The 26948-nt window shown below is 38.6% G+C and overlaps 1 protein-coding gene across 5 annotated transcripts; it reads left to right on the top strand.

Moving 5' to 3' along the window:
- Positions 1-1000: 1000 nt before the first annotated feature.
- On the top strand, positions 1001-25711 carry brd2b (bromodomain containing 2b). Of its 5 annotated transcripts, none has more exons than XM_055046964.1 (13): positions 1001-1142; positions 17268-17454; positions 17570-17858; positions 18072-18209; positions 19030-19174; positions 19529-19692; positions 19838-20332; positions 21369-21497; positions 21589-21834; positions 21949-22202; positions 22606-22922; positions 23501-23626; positions 24177-25711. In XM_055046964.1, the coding sequence occupies exons 3-13, from the start codon at positions 17595-17597 to the stop codon at positions 24305-24307; spliced, it is 2409 nt and encodes an 802-aa protein (XP_054902939.1). In that variant the 5' UTR covers positions 1001-1142; positions 17268-17454; positions 17570-17594; the 3' UTR covers positions 24308-25711. The 5 variants fall into 5 exon arrangements, with proteins under 5 accessions (XP_054902939.1, XP_054902938.1, XP_054902937.1 ...); XM_055046963.1 differs by having other exon boundaries at positions 17268-17463; XM_055046962.1 differs by lacking the exon at positions 17268-17454 and having other exon boundaries at positions 21589-21822.
- The last annotated feature ends 1237 nt before the right edge of the window (positions 25712-26948 follow it).

The following is a 26948-nucleotide window of genomic DNA, read 5'->3' as shown; positions in this document are numbered from 1 at the left end:
CAACAGATTTTTATATATATATATATAGTGGGAACTCAACCTTTTCTTCAAACATTTTTTTCCCAAATGTCCTAACCAACACAGAGGGAGAAGTAAGCAAACAATTTGGTGTAAAACTTTTCTTGTGAGGCCATTTTTATGCAAGTCCACACCTTTATATGGAACTAACTTTTTCTTGTTCTTAATTTTACAGTCACTTCCATCCCCTCTCCCTTCTGCTAGTTAGATTTATAATCAGCTTGATTTGCAACTTTAGCTTTTCAAGTTGGCTGAAATTTTGGGAAATTATTGATTGAAATGTTTTTTTCATCAAAAATGAATGTCTTAAGTTAATAAAGCTCCACAATTAAATTCTTATGTATCTGATCACTTTGTACACCAATAATAATAAAAAAAACAAAAAAACAATGGAGACTTTTGACAATGGTAGCACATTAAGAGGTTCTCCATGCTGCTTTTGCAGGACAATATTTAGGACTATCTGATTTAATGATTACTGATTTTTGAGTAATGTCTTAGAACATATTTTTTTAACCTTTAATTATTGTGCTTTATGTGTGTGTGTGTGTGTGTGTGTGTGTGTGTGTGTGTGTGTGTGTGTGTGTGTTTGTTTTTACGAGATCTATGACTAAACATATATATCGTATTCAGAGTAAACGTTTAAATTTAAACTTTAGTATTTGCCCAAGACAGGGCTGAGAACACGGGAAAATAAGGGTTTCAAAATGAAAAATATGGAATATGCATGCCTAAAGACTTTTCGGGTTCAAAAGTTGTTGTACAGGCCAACAAAAATCTTTATATCTATAAAGAAAGAACAACCTCAAAATAAAGCAACCACAGCAGCATGACAGCTTGGATTCAGTGAACTGATGCGCTAGGTGTTTTTGACAGACAACACCAACCAGCCAATGACAACCCAGAGTTTCAGCTAACGTCACCGGACAGACGCAACACTGCCACGTGACGAGTATTTAGAGATTCAAGCGGAAGCAGTCAGTCGCCATTTCATTTCAGAGCTGCGTAGTGGTTGTGAGGTTGAACAGCAGCGACAACAGCGGTTGAAAAAAGGAGAGAAATTGATGGTAATAAAAGTCCGCCCTCAACCCAATGGAAGCGGCCGTCAACCCACCTCAAGACAGGTAATTACAGACAGCTTTTTGTATATTTAAGACATTTTACTGGCCTTCATGTGCTTTCTAAAACGGACTTTTTTTTTATCATCAGCGTTACCGTTAGCTTCTTGAGCCAGCGGTTATAGACGGATTTAGCTAGCTCTCAAAACTGGCTATTATTTCCGTATCAATTAGCTAATGCATTCTAAAAGTATATCCGGAATTGGTGATGCGTTTGCTATATAAACTTTCAGTGTACAAGCAGCAGTCTGTAGATGACAGCTGCAGCCCCATCGGCTGTCTCAGCAGGCTGCTCCCCGCCGGCTCTCTGTCAGGCGGGTCATTCATCGCTCACAGAGCCTGGCAGTGCTACCCTCCATCTTTATGCAAGCATTATTAAGATGATTTTTCACAATTAACTGCTCGAGCGTACGTGTACGTACGCAATTAACCGGAGCAAATCGTTAGCTCTTCGGCGAACCGTTGGATTTTCGAGGATATTAATGGATGCCTTAGCGACAGCTTCTGCTGTGAAGGATTAGACTCTTCTGTGATGTGACGAAATAGCAAGAACTGTTTGCCAGGTTGACGGTAAAGCTCTGATATTAACAAAAAATAGGAATTATTAGTAAGTAAAGACATGTTTCCGTCTTTGAGGACTGCATGTGTTTACAAACAATGAAGGCGGGGCGTTCAAACCACGCAATCATCAACCAGGAGATTGGAAGTCTTGCAGTCCGATTTGTAATTGGGGCCCTGCCCATAGCAATGCATAAGGAGAGCAGTTACTGACTTGCGAAGCAAGTCAGTAACTGCCTCCATGCATTGCATGGCAGGCACCTATTGTTCTTCACCTAATAGAATGCCTCTTTATTGGGGCCTGCCCATAGCAATGCATAAGGAGAGCAGTGACTGACTTGCGAAGCAAGTCAGTCACTGCCTCCATGCATTGCATGGCAGGCACCTATTGTTCTTCACCTAATAGAACGCCTCTTTATTATTATTATTATAGAACTTTATTTTCTTCCGTAGACCGGAATGCGGCTCGCACCGCTGCGAGCCCACCCACAAAAGTGGTATCAAAACGTGCGGCTCGTTCCCGGCATTGGAGCTATTACTTTTGGTGGGATTCGGAGTTACGATAAAAAAGTAAAAAGCGAAAAACCATCAAAAAATTCTTGTCAGTTAGAAACTGCCCAAACTAGAGTGTAACTGACGTTTCGTTAGAGTGTGGGAAGCAGTGCGATTCTGACCCCAAATAAATTTTGAAATCGCCATCACGCCCACAAATATCGCCCTATCGGTATCAAACTCGGTCATGACATAGATACGCATGCCTGCTCCGGTAAAATGTTTTCAAAATTTTTCTAGGGCTTATGGTTTTCTGTCTAGGGGCTTCAGAGCAAAGTGATGCGACAGGATTTCGACTCGCTCAGCCAGGATCACTTCCATGTATTTCTGAAAAATGTCAGACCTCAGCGCACACCATTTTATCTTGTCGCTGTTATTAATGTGAGTGATGTACAGATATGAATAGCGGGACTATCGGAGACGAAAGATAGCCCTCTTATACGCTTCAAACGGTTTTCCGATACGTATCACGGTTTCCGAATGGGAAGGAGTTGTTTGGACCGCTTTTTTCAGTCAAAACTGACTGGGTGTCTCACAAAGATAGAATTCTTTCTGTCTCACACACATGACAGTTGCAGAGGATTAATTACCATAGCAACGAAGCACAGCAGGGCCGAGCAGCTAATTAGAACTACAAAAACGCATCACTGTAGTTTTTACTGTGGCAGAGCTCTGAGGAAGGAGCTGGCCTGTAGAACTACTTGTGTTTTGGGCATTTTATAACTGATTTTAACCAACCTTTGCTACACATGGGATTAGTGTTAATTAAGTTTAATTAATCTTAATGAAATTAAGCTTAATGAAAATTTCAAAATAAAAGCCTTGACAATTTTTATATCAATTGCTGTTTGGAGCATTTTAGAACTGATTTAACACAATCACTGTTACTCATGTGAATAGATTGGGGCCATTTAAACGAGGCTTACTGAAAATTTCAAAATAAAAGCCTTAATATTCCTTTCTGGCTCATGCCTATTTTAGTGAAAATGGCTGCCTCAAACTGATAGAATTATGTCTCCCCCTGTCTGACTCACAGCATGCAGAGGATCCATTACCATAGCAACGGAGCACAGCAGGGCCAGTGGTTAGGACTACAAATACGCATCACTGTAGTTTTATTATGGCAGAGCTCTGAGTAAGTTGTTGGCCTTTAGAACTACTTGTGTTTTGGGCATTTTATAACTGATTTTATCCAACCATTGTTACACACAGGATTAGTGTGGTAATTTTAAATTAAGTTGAATTAAAATTTCAAAATAAAAGCCCTGACATTCGTTTATATTATGGAATTGCTCTCTTGGGGATTATGTGACTTTTTTATATACACCACTGTTACACTTTAGATTATTTTGGAAAGTTAAAATGAAGCTTACTGAAAATTTCCAAATAAAAGCCTTAAGACTCTTTCTGGCTCATGCCTATTTTAGGCAAAATGGCTGCCACAAACTGATAGAATTATGTCTCCCCCTGTCTGACTCACAGCTGGCAGAGGATCCATTACCATAGCAATGGAACACAGCAGGGCCAGTGGTTAGGACTACAAAAAACGCATCACTGTAGTTCTAACATGGCAGAACTCAGAGGAAAAAGCTGGACTTTAGAACTGCTTGTGTTTTGGGCCTTTTATAACTCTTTTTAACCAACCATTGTTACACATGGAATTAGTGTGAAAATTTTAAATTAAGCTTTAAAAAATTTTCAAAATAAAAGCCTTGACAATTTTCCCATCACTTAAGTGCTCTTTTGACCATTTTATGTCTGATTTAACCAAATCACTGTTATACATGGGATTACATTGACCATTTAAAATTAAACATTCTGAACATTTCAAAATAAAAGCCTTAAGATTCGGCCGTGGCTAATGCAGCGCCGCAGGCGCTGCAATGATATTAGCTTGCATTATCTTTTCCTCTCAAGTTAGGGCACTGTCTTGCGCAGCAAGACAGTGCATTAGCATTAGCACAAACATTAGCATTTCTCTGTTTCCCATCAGTGCACTGCCATAGGCAGTGCAATAAGATTATCCTGCATGATCTTTTCCACTCAGGTTAGGGCTCTGCCTTGCGCAGCAAGGCAGAGCATTAGCATTAGCCTTTTACCTTGCATGAGGTATTAGCTATTTCCCTTACTTATTACCCATATTTAGTGTACTGAATGCAGTAAGTCATGCTTGTGACTCTCCACATTGTATTGATGACATTGCAGCTTTCTTTAGCATGGATGCTAATGTTTAGCATCAGAAAGCTGGGTCAAAATCGACGGGCACACTTTGGCAGGCCCGGTTAAATTTCTTCAGGAATTTTCTAGTTGGGGCCTGCCCATAGCAATGCATAAGGAGAGCAGTGACTGACTTGCGAAGCAAGTCAGTCACTGCCTCCATGCATTGCATGGCAGGCACCTATTAATCTTCACCCAATAGAATGTCTCTTTATTATTATTATTATAACTTATTCTTCCGTAGACCGGAATGCGGCTCGCACCGCTGCGAGCCCACCCACAAAAGTGGTATCAAAACGTGCGGCTTGTTCCCGGCATTGGAGCTATTACTTTTATGGGGAATCGGCGTTACGACGGCGACGTAAAAAGCGAAAAACGAGCGAAATTTCCAACTGCCGAAACGCAGAGCATAACTGCCACCAACTGCCGCTCCGCTAGAGTGAAAAATGAAGTGGATTTCTGACCCCAAATAAATTTTGAAATCGCCGCCACGCCCACAAATATCGTGCTATCGGTCTCAAACTCGGTCATGACATAGATACGAATGTCTGCTCCGGTAAAATGTTTTCAAAACTTTTCTAGGCCTTACGGTTTTCTGTCAAGGTGCTTTAGAGCAAAATCAAGTTCCAGCCTAACTGACGCTCTCCACCATATATTTTCATACTTTTTTGGAAAATTTCAGACCTCAGCACACACCATTTTTCTCTCGTCGCTGCAATTACTGTGAATGAGCTACAGATTTGATTTGCAGGACTATCGGAGACAAAAAATAGCTCTCTCATATGCTTCAAACGGTTTTCCGATACGTATCACGGTTTCCGAACGGCAAGGAGTTGTTCGGGCTGCTTTTTCCATTATAACTGACTGAGCTGTCTCACAAAGATAGAAATCTGTCTCTGCCTCACACACATGACTGTTGACCTCTTTAGAACTACAATTACTGCAGGTTAGAACTACAACATGGCGGAACACTCAATGCCTACAAAAGGTCAGAGCTGATTGTCAGAACTACAACATGGCGGAACTGTCAGTTACTGCTGAGGAGGAATGAGCTGACCTTTAGAATTACATTGTGTTTGGGCTTTTTATAACTGATTTTAACCAACCATTGTTACACACAGGATTAGTATGTGAATTTTAAATTAAGCTTAATGAAAATTTCAAAATGAAAGCCCTGAGATTCTTTTATATCACGTAATTGCTCTCTTGGGCATTATGTGACTTTTTTAACAAAACCACTGTTAAACTTTGGATTATTTTGGACATTTAAAATGAAGCTTAATGAAAATTTCAAAATAAAACCTTGAATATTTCTCTCAGGCCTGTCAGAAAAACTAACTTCTTCAAGCATTTATAATTAAGTCTCTCCTTGTGTGTCACACTGACATGACAGTTGACCTCCTCTTTAGAACTACAATTCCTGAAGGTTAGAACTACAACATGGCGGAATTGTCAGTTACTACTGAGGAGGAATGAGCTGGCCTTTAGAATTACATTGTGTTTGGGCATTTTATAACTGATTTTAAGCAACCATTGTTACAGACAGGATTAGTTTGGCAATTTTAAATTAAGCTGAATGAAAATTTCAAAATAAAACCTTGAATATTTCTCTCAGGCCTGTCAGAAAAACTAACTTCTTAAAGCATTTAGAATTAAGTCTCTCCTTGTGTGTCACACTGACATGACAGTTGACCTCTTCTTTAGAACTACAATTCTGGAAGGTTAGAACTACAACATGGCGGAACACTCAGTGCCTACAGAAGAGGTCATAGGTGAATATAAAAACTACAACATGGTGGAACTGTCAGTTACTACTGAGGAGGACTGAGCTGCTCTTTAGAACTACAATGACTGCAGGTTAGAACTACAACATGGCGGAAAACTCAGTGCCTACAAAAGAGGTCAGAGCTGATTGTCAGAACTACAACATGGCGGAACTGTCAGTTACTGCTGAGGAGGAATCAGCTGCTCTTTAGAACTACAATTCCTGAAGGTCAGAACTACAACATGGCTGAACACTCTGCCTACAGAAGAGGTCATAGGTGAATATAAAAACTACAACATGGTGGAACTGTCAGTTACTACTGATGAGTAATCAGCTGGCCATGACAAGTACTTGGTTTTTGGGAATTTTAGAACTGATTTCAAAACTCCATAGTTACACATGGGATTAGTGTTACCATTAAAATTAAGCTTAATGTAAATTTCAAAATTAAAGCCTTGAAAATTTTCCATCAAGTAATTGCTCTTTTGACCACTATATAACTGATTTAACCCAATCAGTGTTAAACATGGGATGAGATTGGCCATTTAAAATTAATCTAAATGAAAATTTCAAAATAAAAGCCTTAAGATTCCTTTCTGGCTCATGCCTATTTTAGGGAAAATGGCTGCCTCAAACTGATAGAATTATGTCTCCCCCTGTCTGACTCACAGCTGGCAGAGGATCCATTACCATGGCAACGGAACACAAAGGAGCCAGCTGATTAGGACTACAAAAACGCATCACTGTAGTTCTAACTATGGCAGAACTCAGAGAAAAAAGCTGGACTTTAGAGCTGCTTGTGTTTTGGGCCTTTTATAACTATTTTTAACCAACCATTGTTACACATGGAATTAGTGTGGAAATTTTAAATTAACTTTAAAAAAATTTCAAAATAAAAGCCTTGACCATTTTTACATTAAATAAGAGCTCTTTTGACCATTATATGTCTGATTTAACCAAATCACTGTTATACATGGGATTACATTGACCATTTAAAATTAAACATTCTGAACATTTTAAAATAAAAGCCTTAAGATTCGGCCGTAGCTAATGCAGCGCCGCAGGCGCTGCAATGATATTAGCTTGCATTATCCTTTCCTCTCAAGTTAGGGCACTGTCTTGCGCAGCAAGACAGTGCATTAGCATTAGCACAAACATTAGCATCTCTCTGTTCCCCACCAGTGCACTGCCATAGGCAGTGCAATAAGATTATCCTGCATGATCTTTTCCACTCAGGTTAGGGCTCTGCCTTGCGCAGCAAGGCAGATAATTAGCATTAGCCTTTTACCTTGCATTAGCTATTTCCCGTTCTTATTACCCATATTTAGTTTCCTGAATGCAGTAAGTCATGCTTGTGAATCTCCACGTGCTATTGATGACATTGCAGCTTTCTTTAGCATGGATGCTAATATTTAGCATCAGAACGCTGGGTCCAAATTGACGGGCACACTTTGGCAGGCCCCGGTTAAATTTCTTCAGGAATTTTCTAGTTGGGGCCTGCCCATAGCAATGCATAAGGAGAGCAGTGACTGACTTGCGAAGCAAGTCAGTCACTGCCTCCATGCATTGCATGGCAGGCACCTATTGTTCTTCACCTAATAGAACGCCTCTTTATTATTATTATTATTATAGAACTTTATTTTTCTTCCGTAGACCGGAATGCGGCTCGCACCGCTGCGAGCCCACCCACAAAAGTGGTATCAAAACGTGCGGCTCGTTCCCGGCATTGGAGCTATTACTTTTGGTGGGATTCGGAGTTACGATAAAAAAGTAAAAAGCGAAAAACCATCAAAAAATTCTTGTCAGTTAGAAACTGCCCAAACTAGAGTGTAACTGACGTTTCGTTAGAGTGTGGGAAGCAGTGCGATTCTGACCCCAAATAAATTTTGAAATCGCCATCACGCCCACAAATATCGCCCTATCGGTATCAAACTCGGTCATGACATAGATACGCATGCCTGCTCCGGTAAAATGTTTTCAAAATTTTTCTAGGGCTTATGGTTTTCTGTCTAGGGGCTTCAGAGCAAAGTGATGCGACAGGATTTCGACTCGCTCAGCCAGGATCACTTCCATGTATTTCTGAAAAATGTCAGACCTCAGCGCACACCATTTTTATCTTGTCGCTGTTATTAATGTGAGTGATGTACAGATATGAATAGCGGGACTATCGGAGACGAAAGATAGCCCTCTTATACGCTTCAAACGGTTTTCCGATACGTATCACGGTTTCCGAATGGGAAGGAGTTGTTTGGACCGCTTTTTTTCAGTCAAAACTGACTGGGTGTCTCACAAAGATAGAATTCTTTCTGTCTCACACACATGACAGTTGCAGAGGATTAATTACCATAGCAACGAAGCACAGCAGGGCCGAGCAGCTAATTAGAACTACAAAAACGCATCACTGTAGTTTTTACTGTGGCAGAGCTCTGAGGAAGGAGCTGGCCTGTAGAACTACTTGTGTTTTGGGCATTTTATAACTGATTTTAACCAACCTTTGCTACACATGGGATTAGTGTTAATTAAGTTTAATTAATCTTAATGAAATTAAGCTTAATGAAAATTTCAAAATAAAAGCCTTGACAATTTTTATATCAATTGCTGTTTGGAGCATTTTAGAACTGATTTAACACAATCACTGTTACTCATGTGAATAGATTGGGGCCATTTAAACGAGGCTTACTGAAAATTTCAAAATAAAAGCCTTAATATTCCTTTCTGGCTCATGCCTATTTTAGTGAAAATGGCTGCCTCAAACTGATAGAATTATGTCTCCCCCTGTCTGACTCACAGCATGCAGAGGATCCATTACCATAGCAACGGAGCACAGCAGGGCCAGTGGTTAGGACTACAAATACGCATCACTGTAGTTTTTATTATGGCAGAGCTCTGAGTAAGTTGTTGGCCTTTAGAACTACTTGTGTTTTGGGCATTTTATAACTGATTTTATCCAACCATTGTTACACACAGGATTAGTGTGGTAATTTTAAATTAAGTTGAATTAAAATTTCAAAATAAAAGCCCTGACATTCGTTTATATTATGGAATTGCTCTCTTGGGGATTATGTGACTTTTTTATATACACCACTGTTACACTTTAGATTATTTTGGAAAGTTAAAATGAAGCTTACTGAAAATTTCCAAATAAAAGCCTTAAGACTCTTTCTGGCTCATGCCTATTTTAGGCAAAATGGCTGCCACAAACTGATAGAATTATGTCTCCCCCCTGTCTGACTCACAGCTGGCAGAGGATCCATTACCATAGCAATGGAACACAGCAGGGCCAGTGGTTAGGACTACAAAAACGCATCACTGTAGTTCTAACATGGCAGAACTCAGAGGAAAAAGCTGGACTTTAGAACTGCTTGTGTTTTGGGCCTTTTATAACTCTTTTTAACCAACCATTGTTACACATGGAATTAGTGTGAAAATTTTAAATTAAGCTTTAAAAAATTTTCAAAATAAAAGCCTTGACAATTTTCCCATCACTTAAGTGCTCTTTTGACCATTTTATGTCTGATTTAACCAAATCACTGTTATACATGGGATTACATTGACCATTTAAAATTAAACATTCTGAACATTTCAAAATAAAAGCCTTAAGATTCGGCCGTGGCTAATGCAGCGCCGCAGGCGCTGCAATGATATTAGCTTGCATTATCTTTTCCTCTCAAGTTAGGGCACTGTCTTGCGCAGCAAGACAGTGCATTAGCATTAGCACAAACATTAGCATTTCTCTGTTTCCCATCAGTGCACTGCCATAGGCAGTGCAATAAGATTATCCTGCATGATCTTTTCCACTCAGGTTAGGGCTCTGCCTTGCGCAGCAAGGCAGAGCATTAGCATTAGCCTTTTACCTTGCATGAGGTATTAGCTATTTCCCTTACTTATTACCCATATTTAGTGTACTGAATGCAGTAAGTCATGCTTGTGACTCTCCACATTGTATTGATGACATTGCAGCTTTCTTTAGCATGGATGCTAATGTTTAGCATCAGAAAGCTGGGTCAAAATCGACGGGCACACTTTGGCAGGCCCCGGTTAAATTTCTTCAGGAATTTTCTAGTTGGGGCCTGCCCATAGCAATGCATAAGGAGAGCAGTGACTGACTTGCGAAGCAAGTCAGTCACTGCCTCCATGCATTGCATGGCAGGCACCTATTGTTCTTCACCTAATAGAACGCCTCTTTATTATTATTATTATTATAGAACTTTATTTTTCTTCCGTAGACCGGAATGCGGCTCGCACCGCTGCGAGCCCACCCACAAAAGTGGTATCAAAACGTGCGGCTCGTTCCCGGCATTGGAGCTATTACTTTTGGTGGGATTCGGAGTTACGATAAAAAAGTAAAAAGCGAAAAACCATCAAAAAATTCTTGTCAGTTAGAAACTGCCCAAACTAGAGTGTAACTGACGTTTCGTTAGAGTGTGGGAAGCAGTGCGATTCTGACCCCAAATAAATTTTGAAATCGCCATCACGCCCACAAATATCGCCCTATCGGTATCAAACTCGGTCATGACATAGATACGCATGCCTGCTCCGGTAAAATGTTTTCAAAATTTTTCTAGGGCTTATGGTTTTCTGTCTAGGGGCTTCAGAGCAAAGTGATGCGACAGGATTTCGACTCGCTCAGCCAGGATCACTTCCATGTATTTCTGAAAAATGTCAGACCTCAGCGCACACCATTTTTATCTTGTCGCTGTTATTAATGTGAGTGATGTACAGATATGAATAGCGGGACTATCGGAGACGAAAGATAGCCCTCTTATACGCTTCAAACGGTTTTCCGATACGTATCACGGTTTCCGAACGGGAAGGAGTTGTTTGGACCGCTTTTTTCAGTCAAAACTGACTGGGTGTCTCACAAAGATAGAATTCTTTCTGTCTCACACACATGACAGTTGCAGAGGATTAATTACCATAGCAACGAAGCACAGCAGGGCCGAGCAGCTAATTAGAACTACAAAAACGCATCATTGTAGTTTTTACTGTGGCAGAGCTCTGAGGAAGGAGCTGGCCTGTAGAACTACTTGTGTTTTGGGCATTTTATAACTGATTTTAACCAACCTTTGCTACACATGGGATTAGTGTTAATTAAGTTTAATTAATCTTAATGAAATTAAGCTTAATGAAAATTTCAAAATAAAAGCCTTGACAATTTTTATATCAATTGCTGTTTGGAGCATTTTAGAACTGATTTAACACAATCACTGTTACTCATGTGAATAGATTGGACATTTAAACGAGGCTTACTGAAAATTTCAAAATAAAAGCCTTAATATTCCTTTCTGGCTCATGCCTATTTTAGTGAAAATGGCTGCCTCAAACTGATAGAATTATGTCTCCCCTGTCTGACTCACAGCTGGCAGAGGATCCATTACCATAGCAACTGAGCACAGCAGGGCCAGTGGTTAGGACTACAAAAACGCATCACTGTAGTTTTTATTATGGCAGAGCTTTGAGGAAGGTGTTGGCCTTTAGAACTATTTGTGTTTTGGGCATTTTATAACTGATTTTATCCAACCATTGTTACACACAGGATTAGTGTGGTAATTTTAAATTAAGTTGAATTAAAATTTCAAAATAAAAGCCCTGACATTTTTTTATATTATGGAATTGCTCTCTTGGGGATTATGTGACTTTTTTAACAGAACCACTGTTACACTTTAGATTATTTTGGAAAGTTAAAATGAAGCTTACTGAAAATTTCCAAATAAAAGCCTTAAGACTCTTTCTGGCTCATGCCTATTTTAGGCAAAATGGCTGCCACAAACTGATAGAATTATGTCTCCCCCTGTCTGACTCACAGCTGGCAGAGGATCCATTACCATAGCAATGGAACACAGCAGGGCCAGTGGTTAGGACTACAAAAACGCATCACTGTAGTTCTAACATGGCAGAACTCAGAGGAAAAAGCTGGACTTTAGAACTGCTTGTGTTTTGGGCCTTTTATAACTCTTTTTAACCAACCATTGTTACACATGGAATTAGTTTGGCAATTTTAAATTAAGCTTTAAACAAATTTCAAAATAAAAGCCTTGACAATTTTTATATTAACTAAGTGCTTTTTTGACCATTATATGTCTGATTTAACCAAATCACTGTTGTACATGGGATTACATTGACCGTTTAAAATTAAGCATTCTGAAAATTCCAAAATAAAAGCCTTGAGATTCGTCTGTGGCTAATGCAGCGCCGCGGGCGCTGCAATGATATTAGCTTGCATTATCTTTTCCTCTCAAGTTAGGGCACTGTCTTGCACAGCAAGGTAGAGCATTAGCATTAGCCTTTTACCTTGCATGAGGTATTCGCTATTTCCCTTACTTAATGCAGTAAGTCATGCTTGTGACTCTCCACATGGTATTGATGACATTGCAGCTTTCTTTAGCATGGATGCTAATGTTTAGCATCAGAACGCTGGGTCCAAACTGACGGGCACATTTTGGCAGGCCCCGGTTAAATTTCTTCAGGAATTTTCTAGTTCTTCTTTATTTTTCTTCCGTAGACCGGAATGCGGCTCGCACCGCTGCGAGCCCACCCACAAAAGTGGTATCAAAACGTGCGGCTCGTTCCCGGCATTGGAGCTATTACTTTTATGGGGAATCGGCGTTATGACGGCGACGTAAAAAGCAAAAAACGAGCCAAATTTCCAACTGCCGAACCGAAAAGCTCAACTGCCAAAACCTAGAGTGTAACTGACGTTTCGTTAGAGTGTGGGAAGCAGTGCGATTCTGACCCCAAATAAATTTTGAAATCGCCGCCACACCCACAAATATCGTGCTATCGGTATGAAACTCAGACATGACATTGATACGAATGTTTGCTCCGGTGAAATGTTTTCATAATTTTTCTAGGGCTTACGGTTTTCTGTCAAGGTGCTTTAGAGCAAAATCAAGTTCCAGCCTAACTGACGCTCTCCACCATATATTTTCATACTTTTCTGGAAAATGTCAGACCTCAGCACACACCATTTTTATATCATCGCTGTAATTACTATGAATGAGCTACAGATTTGATTTGCAGGACTATCGGAGACAAAAAATAGCTCTCTCATATGCTTCAAACGGTTTTCCGATACGTATCACGGTTCCCGAACGGCAAGGAGTTGTTCGGGCTGCTTTTTCCATTATAACTGACTGAGCTGTCTCACAAAGATAGAAATCTGTCTCTGCCTCACACACATGACTGTTGACCTCTTTAGAACTACAATTCCTGAAGGTTAGAACTACAACATGGCGGAACACTCAGTGCCTACAAAAGAGATCAGAGCTGATTCTAAGAACTACAACATGGCGGAACTGTCAGTTACTACTGAGGAGGAATGAGCTGGCCTTTAGAATTACATTGTGTTTGGAACTTTTATAACTGATTTTAAGCAACCATGTTACACACAGGATTAGTGTGTCAATTTTAAATTAAGATGAATGAAAATTTCAAAATAAAAGCTGGAATATTTCCTCAGGCCTGTCAGAAAAACTAACTGCTTCAAGCATTTACAATTAAGTCTCTCCTTGTGTGTCACACTGACATGAGAGTTGACCTTATCCTTAGAACTACATTGACTGCAGGTTTGGACTACAACATGGCAGAACACTCAGTGCCTACAGAAGAGGTCATAGGTGAATATAAAAACTACAACATGGTGGAACTGTCAGTTACTACTGAGGAGGACTGAGCTGCTCTTTAGAACTACAATGACTGCAGGTTAGAACTACAACATGGCGGAACACTCAGTGCCTACAGATGAGGTCATAGGTGAATATAAAAACTACAACATGGTGGAACTGTCAGTTACTACTGAGGAGGAATGAGCTGGCCTTTAGAATTACATTGTGTTTGGGCTTTTTATAACTGATTTTAAGCAACCATTGTTACACAAAGTATTTGTGTGGAAATTTTAAAATTAAGCTTAATGAAAATTTCAAAATAAAACCTTGAATATTTCTCTCAGGCCTGTCAGAAAACTAACTTCTTCAAGCATTTAGAATTAAGTCTCTACTTGTGTGTCACACTGACATGACAGTTGACCTCCTCTTTAGAACTACAATTCCTGAAGGTTAGGACTACAACATGGCAGAACACTCAGTGCCTACAGAAGAGTCATAGGTGAATATAAAAACTACAACATGGTGGAACTGTCAGTTACTACTGAGGAGGACTGAGCTGCTCTTTAGAACTACAATTCCTGAAAGGTAGAACTACAACATGGCGGAACACTCAGTGCCTACAAAAGAGTCAGAGCTGATTGTCAGAACTACAACATGGTGGAACTGTCAGTTACTGCTGAGGAGGAATGAGCTGGCCTTTAGAATTACATTGTGTTTGGACTTTTTATAACTGATTTCAAATGGTTGTGTAACAATCATTTGTTACACACAGGATTAGCGTGGTAATTTTAAATAAAGTTGAATTAAAATTTCAAAATAAAAGCCCTGACATACTTTTATATTAGGGAATTGCTCTCTTGGGGATTATGTGACTTTTTTTAACAAAACCACTGTTACACTTTGGATTATTTTGGACAGTTAAAATGAATCTTACTGAAAATTTCAAAATAAAAGCCTTAAGATTCCTTTCTGGCTCATGCATATTTTAAGAAAAATGGCTGCCTCAAATTGATAGAATTAAGTCTCCCCCTGTCTGGACTCACAGCTGGCAGAGGATCCATTACCATGGCAACGGAACACAAAGGGGCCAGAAGATTAGGACTACAAAAACGCATCACTGTAGTTCTAACTATGGCAGAACTCAGAGAAAAAAGCTGGACTTTAGAACTGCTTGTGTTTTGGGCCTTTTATAACTATTTTTAACCAACCATTTTACACATGGAATTAGTGTGGAAATTTTAAATTAACTTTAAAAAACATTTCAAAATAAAAGCCTTGACAACTTTTACATTAAATAAGCTCTTTTGGCCATTATATGTCTGATTTAACCAAATCACTGTTATTCATGGGGATTACATTGACCATTTAAAATGAAACATTCTGAACATTTCAAAATAAAAGTCTTAAAATTCGGCCGTGGCTAATGCAGCGCCAGAGGCGCTGCAATGATTTAGCTTGCATTATCTTTCCCTCTCAAGGTAGGGCACTGTCTTGCGCAGCAAGACAGTGCATTAGCATTAGCACAAACATTAGCATTTCTCTGTTCCCCACCAGTGCACTGCCGTAGGCAGTGCAATAAGATTATCCTGCATGATCTTTTCCACTCAGGTTAGGGCTCTGCCTTGCGGAGCAAGGCAGAGCATTAGCATTAGCCTTTTACCTTGCATGAGGTAATAGCTATTTCCCTTACTTATTACCCATATTTAGTATACTGAATGCAGTCAGTCATGCTTGTGACTCTCCATATTGTATTGATGACATTGCAGCTTTCTTTAGCATGGATGCTAATGTTTCGCATCAGAACGCTGGATCCAAATCGACGGGCACACTTTGGCAGGCCCCGGTTAAATTTCTCCAGGAATTTTCTAGTTACCACTCTACTGTTTTTTGTGTTATCAAATTGCAATATTACATATTAAAAAAAATAGACATAGCACAGTTAATAACAAAACAGTGAGGGTGACAAGACACTGGAAACATTAATTTGATTATTTTCAAACAATGAATCAAGTAGAATGCAAAACATTATTTGCATAAGGCTAAATTTTAATCCTTTTAGATGACAAATGACTCCACATGTTTGTGTGTATAAGCTTTGCCACAGCTTCCAGGTGGGTTTTTAGATTTATTGGGTGAGATCCAATTTCTGCCTACTCTGATATCTCCTTAGAGGGAACTAGGAACGTGATGAGTCGGTCTGAATGTCAATAAATTAATTTACAGTAGCACATCACAAACTTAGAACTACAGGGTTTCTGCAAGGTCTTAAGTTTTACAAGAAATAATGAAATGTGTATTTATTTTCATTCAATGTTTATGGCATCTTATATTTATTTTTCAGAAATGCCCTAGTAATATTTATTTATATTGTGTTTTGTGGCGTGTCCAAAGAATTTGAATGTTGTTTTGGTAAAACTATAAAGCCCCCTAATGCAAATAAGCAGTAAACTCAGTAATTCTATTAAATATGCAAATAATTTTTTTATGCGGATTTCTAAATCTGAATGCAGATTTAACAGTTTATAATTAATTTTCAAGTCAACATACTTATTGCACAGATTAATTTGTCTTTTGGCGCTCTATATTTTAACATTTGGGAGTATAATGAGCAGATGTTAGTTTATTATTGAAGCTATTTGCTAAATAGACGTGCAGCCAGTGTTTTTTTCATTTTCTTTCACCACTGTAGTTCACACAACCTTTTAAAAAAACATTTAAAAGTTTAATTTTTATTCCTTGGCCTTTTACATCATATTTAGTCCAGATTGTTTACATTGTGGTGTTTATACTCCTTTTAGATTTATAGTACCTTTTTGTTTCTCACGTCTTATTTAACACCATTAAGACTTAAAAACCTACAACCTGATCATGTCAACTGTTGAATAGATAATTACCAGTGATCGTTAAAGGCATGGACTGAAGTGGTGTGTAACACTGATTCATGTTTTTGGTGAGATTATGTTTTTTTTCTCTCTTTTTTTGGTCTGTTTGGTTGTTGTTTTTTTGTTATTTTTTTATTAATGTTCTTGCGAAAGCCATATAATTAATTAAAATAAGTAATATATGCTTTGATGAAAACATTGTAGAATAAAACCACACCCAGTGTGTTTAGAATGATTAAATAACTTAAGCAGCTATAAACAATACAAGCTTTGTAAAAAGATTTATTGTATTGCTGAGTAAACTAGACTGCTGCTACTTCACTTCTGTTTTGTTTAGTCATTAGAGCTGTTTCAGTTAGCTTTTCAGTTTGTTATTTAAAATAATATATCAAGTCAAATGTAAACAGTGTGACTACTATTGCAAATCAAGTATAAATAGAATTTAAGAACTAACCAGAGTTTCTTGAGCTTTAAATTAAACTGATGACAAAATTAAGACTACGCTCTGTTAAAATGGCTGTTTCCTGAATGTTCTCTTTTATTTAATGTACAGATAAGATTTGGAACCTTATCTGCCAGCCTTATCACATGATCGATGAAAGTGTGTTTGCTGTTGGCTCCATGCAACGCTGGTTCTCATGAAAGTGGTAAAAGTAGAAGTGTTGAAGGAATTCCAGTTCCCTGGACAAGTTATGCGAATGGGAGGACAGCTTTTCTTTTCATGTGGCTAATTGGAATGAGTGGGTCAAGTGTGTAAACACAGATTATTTGCCTTTGATGTCTTTGTCACATATATGTTGACTTCCTATAATTCAAACTTTTTTTTTCTCCTCATTTGTTCCTCTCTGATCTCAGCTCTCTGGTTGGGTTGTCCAGTGGCATGTTGGATCAGCACTGCAGCTCTGGAAAACGTATTCGCAAGCCCTCCCTGCTATACGAGGACTTCGAAAGCCCCTCCTTGCCACACACAATGACCCAAGCTACCCCTGCCCCTCCGCAGCCCCCAGTGAAGGACCCCAGCCGGCCAGGTCGCATGACCAACCAGCTGCAGTACCTCCAGAAAACCCTCATCAAGTGTTTGTGGAGGCACCACTTTGCCTGGCCATTCCATGAGCCTGTGGATGCTTACAGACTAAACCTGCCAGTAGGTCACACCTTTTACATGATGGGTTTTGCTGCTTGTTTTATTAAATCAACTCAAACGGCATTGTTAAAATATTTTTAAAAATGCATCGTTTTGGGGTGAAGCAGTTATTTACTTGACTAGAAAATTATTACTTCATCACAGTCTTTCACACTCTTGTAAATTTTAAAATCCCAAAACAAATCAAGTATCTCATTGTTTCACCTTTTCCAGGATTATTATAAAATCATCAAGCAGCCAATGGACATGGGAACAATAAAGAAGCGTTTGGAAAACAACTTTTACCAAAGTGCCGGAGAGTGCATTCAGGACTTCAACACAATGTTTACTAACTGTTACATCTACAACAAGGTAGGTTGAGATTTCTGAACTTACTCAGGGAGAAAACATTAAAAAAGAACCCAAACCAAAAAAAAGGAAGTTTCTGCAGCTTTGCAGTAAACCTGTCTGGGGGCAGAATTGCACTCTGAGCCAGTTTTTAAATCTCAATAGCGTAAGAGATGTTGATGACCCAAAAAAGAACTTCAGATGTGTTGAGCTGTGAACATCAAACTGCTTTAATCTTTTCTCAGAAAATACACAAGTTGATGTATTGACCAGTTAAGTGTTGACAGGTTTTCATTGAAACGAGAAGAAAATGAGAAATGCTTTTTTATGAATTATTCTGCTCACATGTGAAGATTTGTGTAATTGTTACGAGTATTCAGTGATTCTGTGGATCACCTAAGATCCACCTGATCTTCGTCCATCTGTATCCATCTTCTGTACACTTGACAGTGTTCCACTGTACTGCTTCTACTACAACTGATTTGGTGTGTTTCCTTATTTTTAAAAATGTAATTGATTTAAATAACAAGCCAGGTTTTTTTTTAACCTGACAAATTACACATTCATAGCACAGACTCACACTAAAAAATTATTGAAAGAAAAAATGCAACATGAGAAACTGCAGTTATGAATCCCACCTAAGTCCTCTTTGACGAACTGGATGCCTGTACAAAAAGATATATTGACTATAGCTTGCATAGTTGATTATGTCATCTAATTCTTTTCTCCTGTGACTAATTCTCATTCAACACTAAAAGCCAGTGTGGCATTCTCAAATTATAATATAATATACATCTTTAGTAGAATACCAATATTTCTAAAGTCAAATGTTTTCCCTGTTTAGCCTACTGATGACATTGTGCTGATGGCCCAGTCCTTGGAGAAGATCTTCCTCCAGAAGGTAGCTCAGATGCCCCAAGAGGAAGTTGAGCTGCCTTCTCCTGCTCCTCGTAGCAAGAACAGCAGAGGAAGAGGCCGCAAGTCTAACCGTAAGGAACATATTATCTGATTAAGAGTATTGAAAATGTACCATCTTAATTTTTGTAACATTTTCTGAAGACTGTGCTCATCAAACTTTTCATTCTCAGCTAAGTGTATCTACTATTTTTTTATAATAGTTGATAATTATAAGAATTATCAATTTAATTATCATTAAACCAGATTACTTTTGAAACATTTCCTACTTATTTTGATGAGAATTTATTATCTTATTAATTACAAAAGATGTGTAAAAGAGCATAACAGTTGATGTATGGTATCTTTTTTTAATTTAAAAAAAAATCTTTATTAATTGCTAGCAGTAGTATCTTTTCCTCATGTGTTACATTCCGCCCCGTGTGCAGCATCTCGGGCTCAGCAGGTGCCAGCGGTGTCCCAGTCCGCCTACTCACCTTCCTCCTCTGATACTGGTGACTCCATGCTGGCCAACTCTCCTCAGACTGTTCTAACCAAAAGTCTGCCTCCAGCAAACATCATGGGCCTGCCTCCTACACAGCCCACCACTAAGGTGTGTATAAATATGTAATGTGTTTTTTTGATTGCTGTTCCTTAAATGTATATGATAAGAGATGATTTATAGGTTTTACTAAGTTTAGAGTGATTGTTTTTACTTATAAGAGAAATAAGCAAAATCGTGGTTCTCTTTTGTGCAGAAAAAAGGCGTGAAGCGTAAAGCGGACACCACAACTCCCTCCACCCTGGGTTTTACTGTTGGCATGTCGGGATCAACGCACATGGTGGGCTTGGGAAAAGGGGGTCACGGGGGTCAAGTTCATGACACCTCCATGCACTCCATCTCCATGGGAAGCATGAGCCTGGAGACCCCACCTGGCATGGGCCTGGTGAGGAGCTCCGGCGGTCCCGTTCTCCTGCAGCCAATGATGGCCGGGACGGGCCGAAGGGTGGGCAGCGGCCGTCCCATCAAACCGCCTAAGAAGGACCTGCCAGACTCTGTCCAGCCTCAGCTCTCCAAGAAAGGCAAGCTGAGTCCCCAACTGAGGTACTGCAGTGGGCTGCTCAAAGAGATGTTGTCAAAGAAGCACGCAGCATACGCTTGGCCCTTTTACACACCAGTAGACACGACTGCTCTGGGGCTTCACGACTACCATGACATCATCAAGTGTCCAATGGACCTCAGCACCATCAAGGTAACTGGATGGATAGAAAAGCAACACAAGCAAGGGGAAAAAAGTTTTGTTCCTTGTTAAAATGATGTTAACTGTTATTGATTTTAATGAACTGTTAAATTATCTAAATAAGTTTGGACTCCTATTTGAATTCAGACAAAACAAAGCTGAAAATGCAGAGTCACTGAATTTGTCAGACATGTCAAAACTGTGGCGTATCATATAATTTGATATTTGCAGAGTTTATTTAACAAATGTTGGGATTCCCATCAGTTTTAAGTATCACTGTTCCCTGTATGCTCTTGTTCAGTGTAGAGAAACTTATTTTACCAATTCTACTCTTTGTCTGTGTTTGTCCAGCTCCCATGTGGGAGAGATCTCCCTGCTGCAAGCTGCTGTGTCAATACACATTAAATAGATCCTCCCATTTTGAGAATAATAAATATCATCTTTATACAGGGAACATAAAGTTATCCAGGAATTTATAAAGCAGGCAAAGGGGAAAGCAAGGCATTTTGGCTGGTTTAATAATTTTTTTTTTCTGATTTCTGTTTAGACAAACAATGGGTACTACAAAAAAAAAACATGTTAATGGGCTAAATTATTTATATCAAAGCGTTACACAGAGGAGTTGGCATTGGTGTTTGCTGAAGTAATTTTATAGCTGTCAGTGACTCTGACAGCTATAAATTATTTTATTTTTAAGTTAAAGTAGAAGATAATCTTACAACTACTACAGAATTTGCTTCAAATTTGAAATGTAGCACCTGTTTTAAATATTTTGAATATTTTATTTTTGTTACTTTAAAGATGGATTGTTTTTCTTTAATATGCAGCATATGTGCTGCTGTCTTATTACAAAATACTTAGATTATTAGATTTTTAACTTGACCATAACATTTGTTGAAATACTATAATTTTTTTTTGTGATTTATATACTTTCTTTTTAGGTCTCATATATTTACTTTGTAATATGACAATTTAAACAAAGAGCTTCCTGGTAGAAAAAATAAACTTATGCTATTTTGACATGTTTTCTTTTCAAACTGTGAATCAGAGAAAGATGGACTGCCGTGAATACAGGGACGCACAACAGTTTGCCAGCGACGTCAGACTGATGTTCTCAAACTGCTACAAATACAACCCACCAGACCACGACGTGGTGGCGATGGCACGGAAGCTGCAGGTGAGCGGCTCTTTCTGCTTGGACCAGACCACGCTTCATGTCTGATGCTTAGTTTGAGGAATGATGGATCGTTTATTTATATTTTCCTAAGGATGTTTTTGAGTTCCGTTTTGCCAAGATGCCAGACGAACCGCCGATGGAACACACGGCCATGTCCGTCATCGGACATCCCACGTCATCTTCGTCATCTTCTTCGTCCTCCTCCTCCTCTTCCTCCTCCACCTCTGAGAGCGAGCCCAGCAGCGACAGTGAAGAGAGCGAGAGCAGCCTGAGCTCAGACAGCGAGGAAGAGCGTGCACACCGACTGGCCGAGTTACAGGATCAGGTGTGTACTCAAGTAAGTCTTCCGCCCACCATGTCATTCGCATCCCCTTTTAGTTTACTAAAACATCTCAGTGAAAGAGACTAATATGACAAATGTGTTTTTTTGTTTTAATTTTTTCATTTACAGCTCCGGGCCGTGCATGAACAGCTGGCTGCTCTGTCACAAGGTCCCATCGTCAAACCCAAGAAAAAAAAGGAGAAAAAGGAGAAGAAAGAGAAGAAGAAAAAGAAGAAGATTGAAAAGCGTAGCCGTGCTGGCAGGAGCAGAGCTGGTTCTGAGGAATGGAAGATGCCGGGCAAGATGTTGAAGAGCAAATCAGCCAGAGCGGGCGTCTCACAACCGAAGAGAGCCCAGACAAAGAAAAGCAACAAGAACAACAAGTTAGTAGCAGATAGCAATCTTAATCCACATGCCGGGTTCCTACAGGAACTTATTGATTTTAGAATTGAAATAAAGCTTGCCTTATATGTTTTATATGTTGAAGTTGATGAAATTGGGTGATTTTGTTTGTTTGTTTTTTTGTTTTCTGACCAGTGTACAGGGTCTACGCGAGTGAGACATAATGTTGCTATACTTTAGTTTACCTTACCCCCGCTGCAGAATATAGAATGCTACCACAAAAAAATATTTCCTTTAGTTCATTTGTACTGTTTATCTGATGCTGGAAAAGTTCTTGACTCTTACTATGGGAAAAGTGTACAAAATCTTCTTCTTTTTCATGCAACTTATTTCTTTTTTAAATTAAAACAAACCTGAGCTGCTGTTGTTCACTTTGTCTTCCAGGACAGCAAAGAAACCTTTCTATCCAACGCTGGCCCCATCCATGCTTCCCCACTACGACTCGGAGGAAGAGGAAGAGATCGTTCCCATGACGTATGATGAGAAGCGCCAGCTCAGCCTCGACATCAACAAGCTGCCGGGTGAGAAGCTCGGCCGGGTGGTCCACATCATCCAGTCCAGGGAGCCGTCCCTGAGGGACACCAACCCAGAGGAGATCGAAATCGACTTTGAAACCTTAAAGCCGTCAACGCTGAAGGAGCTGGAGCGCTATGTCATGACGTGTCTGAGGAAGAAACCCCGTAAGCCTTACGGTGAGCAAGGTAGATAACCCCTCCATCTATTGATTGGTAATGTCTTCTATCCTGTTTTAATGTGTTTATAGAACAAATGGAACTGTTTATTCTTATATACTGTACAAAACACAGACGTACTTACAGTAAGCAGATTTGATGAAGACTCATATTAATAAAGACTCTTATTTTATTTATTTGACTGCTTTAGCTGAAATTCATATTCATCAAAAATAAACCAAAATCCAAATGCTCCTTTTTAGCTACATTATAGGAAAAAATAAGTTTGTTATTGTTATGTTGTGATTCATTGAGATCCACATTTAAAAGTTTAATGTAGTTTGGGAGTTAACTAACAATTATTTTAGTGATCTGTTTTTTTCTGACGATTAATCGATTGATTGGATAAAAAAATGTGGAACATTCTGCAGATTTTTCATTTTACCATGTAAGCCTTTTCAATACAATATTAAAAGTTGCAAATAAACAAATATATCCATTCCTTTAAGAATGCAATAACACTAATGTACGCTTCGTCATGTGTAGCAAAAGATGCATCTACTGCAAAAAATGACTTCCAAAATCAACATGTGAATTTTTATTTGCAGAAGTGAAGAATAAAGGCAGTATGTCTAAGGAGGAGCTGACTCTAGAGAAGAGGAGGGAGCTGGAGAGGAGGCTGCAGGACGTCAGTGGACAGCTCAATTCAGTGAAAAAACCCACTAAGCCTAAAGGTGAGCTCACACTCTTCTGTTAAAATTCCACTTGTTATCAAGAAAACACTCTAATTTATATTCACTTTTTGAGTAAAAAAAAAATAACTCTAGATTAAATAAATATTATCAAAACAAAACTTTTTTATACATATATTTTTGTGATTTAGGTGAGTTTTGATAAGATTCAACCAAACCACTTAAATCCATCCATTTATGTTGAAAATGAAAAATAAGTAACTGTTGCTTCCAATCATTCTGGGAAGGAGACCACCAGTCAGTGGAAGTCTGTTATTATTCCCTGGTGCCAACCTTTCATTAAGTCATCATTTGTTTATTAGAGTACAAATGCAATTATACTGAACAATTATGTTGGAAAGTTATGTACAAGAAAACCTCTTTCTAGAAATAATGGGCATCAGATATTCGGCAGGAACGCACACAATGTTTGGTTCATATATCTTTAGTGTGGTGAAAATCACTGGCTCATCTTTAGAGGTGTGATTTTGGTGCAAACATGGCCTTCCTGTTTTCAGCAAGTTTTTTTCTAACTTCTATTTTCTCTTCTCAGTGGAAAAGCCTAGCGCTGTGGAGGCGCACGCCCAGCCGTCACGCCTCAGTGGCAGCAGCTCCAGCTCAGACTCTTCCTCTTCCTCTTCTTCATCCTCGTCGTCAGACACAAGTGATTCAGACTCAACTTGAATTCATAAACACAAACTTAAAACAAAAGAAGCACTGATAACTCAGGGACTTGGGCTGGCCCAGGACATAATACACCCTGAAACATTTTTTTTTTTTAAACTGAGAAATCAGCTAAATTTATTGTGAATGTGGGACTAAAAGATGCAAATCCCCAAACACAGAATGCCTTGGTTTTTCCTCCCCCGGCTTTGTAAATACCTGTACAATATTATTGTTTCTTTTATAAAGAAGATTTTTATTATCCCCAAAGAGGGAGGCGCTATTTAAGAAAAAAAAAAGCGATGTAGAAAGACGGACTGGACTCAGATCTGCGATTGGCTGGCACTTAAGTTTATCCTGAAGAGACGAATAAGTTATTTTCTCCCACATCTCAAAACATCTTGGAGTTTGAACCAGCAAACCTTTAGTCATGAACCTTAGCTTTCTTAAATTTCACTTCAGTTCTGGTTTGATTTTAAGGTGAACTCTAAAACTCAGCATTAAATGTTGAAGGAACCAGATGTTGGCAGAACTCTGCGCTTCCTTTTCATGTTCCAGATCCAACAGCATTTTAGCGGTGTTTAAAAGCGACCATATGGTGCTTTTCATACTTATGTAAAAACCCAAAGTTGATTACATTTAACGGTTTGAAGCACGACTTGTTCCTCTCTCTGTGTTGCGGTGACATTTCTGCTGTAGTCAGTCTTCAACCCTGTACAGTAGTGGGTTTGTAGAACTGTATAGAAGAAGTTTGACCTACTGTAATTACAAAGTTTAGCAGTAAGTTGCACATTTTCCAGATTTGACTGATTTAGTGGGAGTTCTCCTAAACTTTCATTAATGTTTTTTTTTTAATTATTATTATTATTAAAATTACACTAACTGAAAAACTGCTACAGTTTATCCTTCTACAAAAGAAACAGAAAAAGAAAAGCATCAAAACTATCAGGCTCCTGAATGTTATATTTATTGAACACATATTTAACACTGAAACGTTTTTTTCAAACAAATATTTTTGGCTGCACTGCACTTACTGGAACACGTGTGGCTGCTTATTAAAAAAAAAGTTATTTTAAGTTTCCCCTTTAAAGGATTTAAGTGGAATCCTGAAACTACAAAAAGTTGAACCTGCTGTTGAATGTTCACAAAAAGAAACGCTTGTATAAAATACTTTAACTGTATTTGCTGTTGCACAAAGTAATGTATTTCTGCTTTTTCAACTTTTTCCCCTTTTTATGTGTTAATGTCATTCCAGTAGTTGTTTACACTAAGACTGCTGCCTCCTGTTAAGCTAATTACTTCTATTAGAGGAAACCTTCTCATTGGACTGTAAATTACACCAAATAATCTCTTCTGTAGGACTAATGTGAGTTTTGTGTCTCTGTTTGACATTTCTAGTTTGTATTAAAAACCCAGTGTGCTGGAGTTGTTCGAAACTGTCATTTTCATTGTGATGATAACTTGGTTCCTCTAGGTGGCAGCAGATATGTTGTAGTCTGCAAGCTGAATTTACTGGCTTTCAGTTCAAGGTGAAACATTCTCATTCTGTTGCAATCTGTCCTTTGTTCAAGACAAATCCAAAATTGCAAAGTGAAAGATGAGTTTCAATGGCAGGAAGAGCTGACTGGACTTTAGAAACTGTCAAGGTGAAAGAAAATTCAGATCAGTTCATTTACATGGTGCCGATTCACAATGCCATCTCAAAGCACTTTACAAAACGGGTCATAAATATTTTCCACTTGATTGCAGGTATACAAGAAAGTTTAATGACATTTTTAGAGTAGAATAGAAATATCCCTCAATGTTGCGCAGTGGGAAAGGCATACACTTAAAATATCCAATTTGAACATGTTAATAATGCATCATCACCCCATTCCAGAGTGAATTCAGTCATTCCTCTAAGTTCAGCACTTTGTACGCGTCTGTTCTCTTTATTCAAGCTTGATATGGAAAATGTTAACAGGAAATTACTTAAGTTGGAGTTTTCAACAGCAGATAATATAAACACACTTTTGACTTTCTATACATGGCACCCATGAGAGTCAAGATTAACCTGTTTATTTTGTGATTACATTGCAAATCGTTTCCTGTATGGTCACTTAAGTTGTCAAACAATGAAATTTAATCATAGAAGAGAATAATTTTCTTCAGTTTTTAGGATAAGTTGGATTTTGGATTGAAACACAAAATCCAGGATTCTAAGGCTGTGCCCCATTTTCTCTAGTTTTCTGTGTCACCACTTGTACATTTACAGAGGAACAATGAGACATGAAACAATCTGGCAGTCGGCACCTGATCGACGATGACATTTGTCATGCAGAGTTATGTTTTATTACCAACGCGGAATAACAACGCCCGACTGTATCTCTTGGATTTATTTGGTCTGAATCTAATTATTTTCACAGTGATGGATGGGATAGATGGTTTATTTTATTTCAGGAGTGTCTGAAGATTGAGGCAGAAAAGTTTGACTTTTCAAACTTAATGCCACACTCAGCAGATTTTTTTTTTTTTTAAGGCAGCATGTTCTGAGATATTTTAATCTCCTAGATACTGAGTAATTATTTCAAAGTTCATTTTTTAAGAACTGAACTTCAACAATATGAACAAAGGTTATAATGAAGCTGTCAATCTCCAATTCATTACTGTTTCCTCTGAGAAT

This window comes from Poeciliopsis prolifica, unplaced genomic scaffold (genome assembly GCF_027474105.1).
Source record: "Poeciliopsis prolifica strain line A6 unplaced genomic scaffold, Auburn_PproV2 SCAFFOLD025, whole genome shotgun sequence".
Taxonomy (NCBI): domain Eukaryota; kingdom Metazoa; phylum Chordata; class Actinopteri; order Cyprinodontiformes; family Poeciliidae; genus Poeciliopsis; species Poeciliopsis prolifica.
Note: the sequence above shows the minus strand (reverse complement) of the source record. Positions and strands in the feature narration are given on the sequence as shown.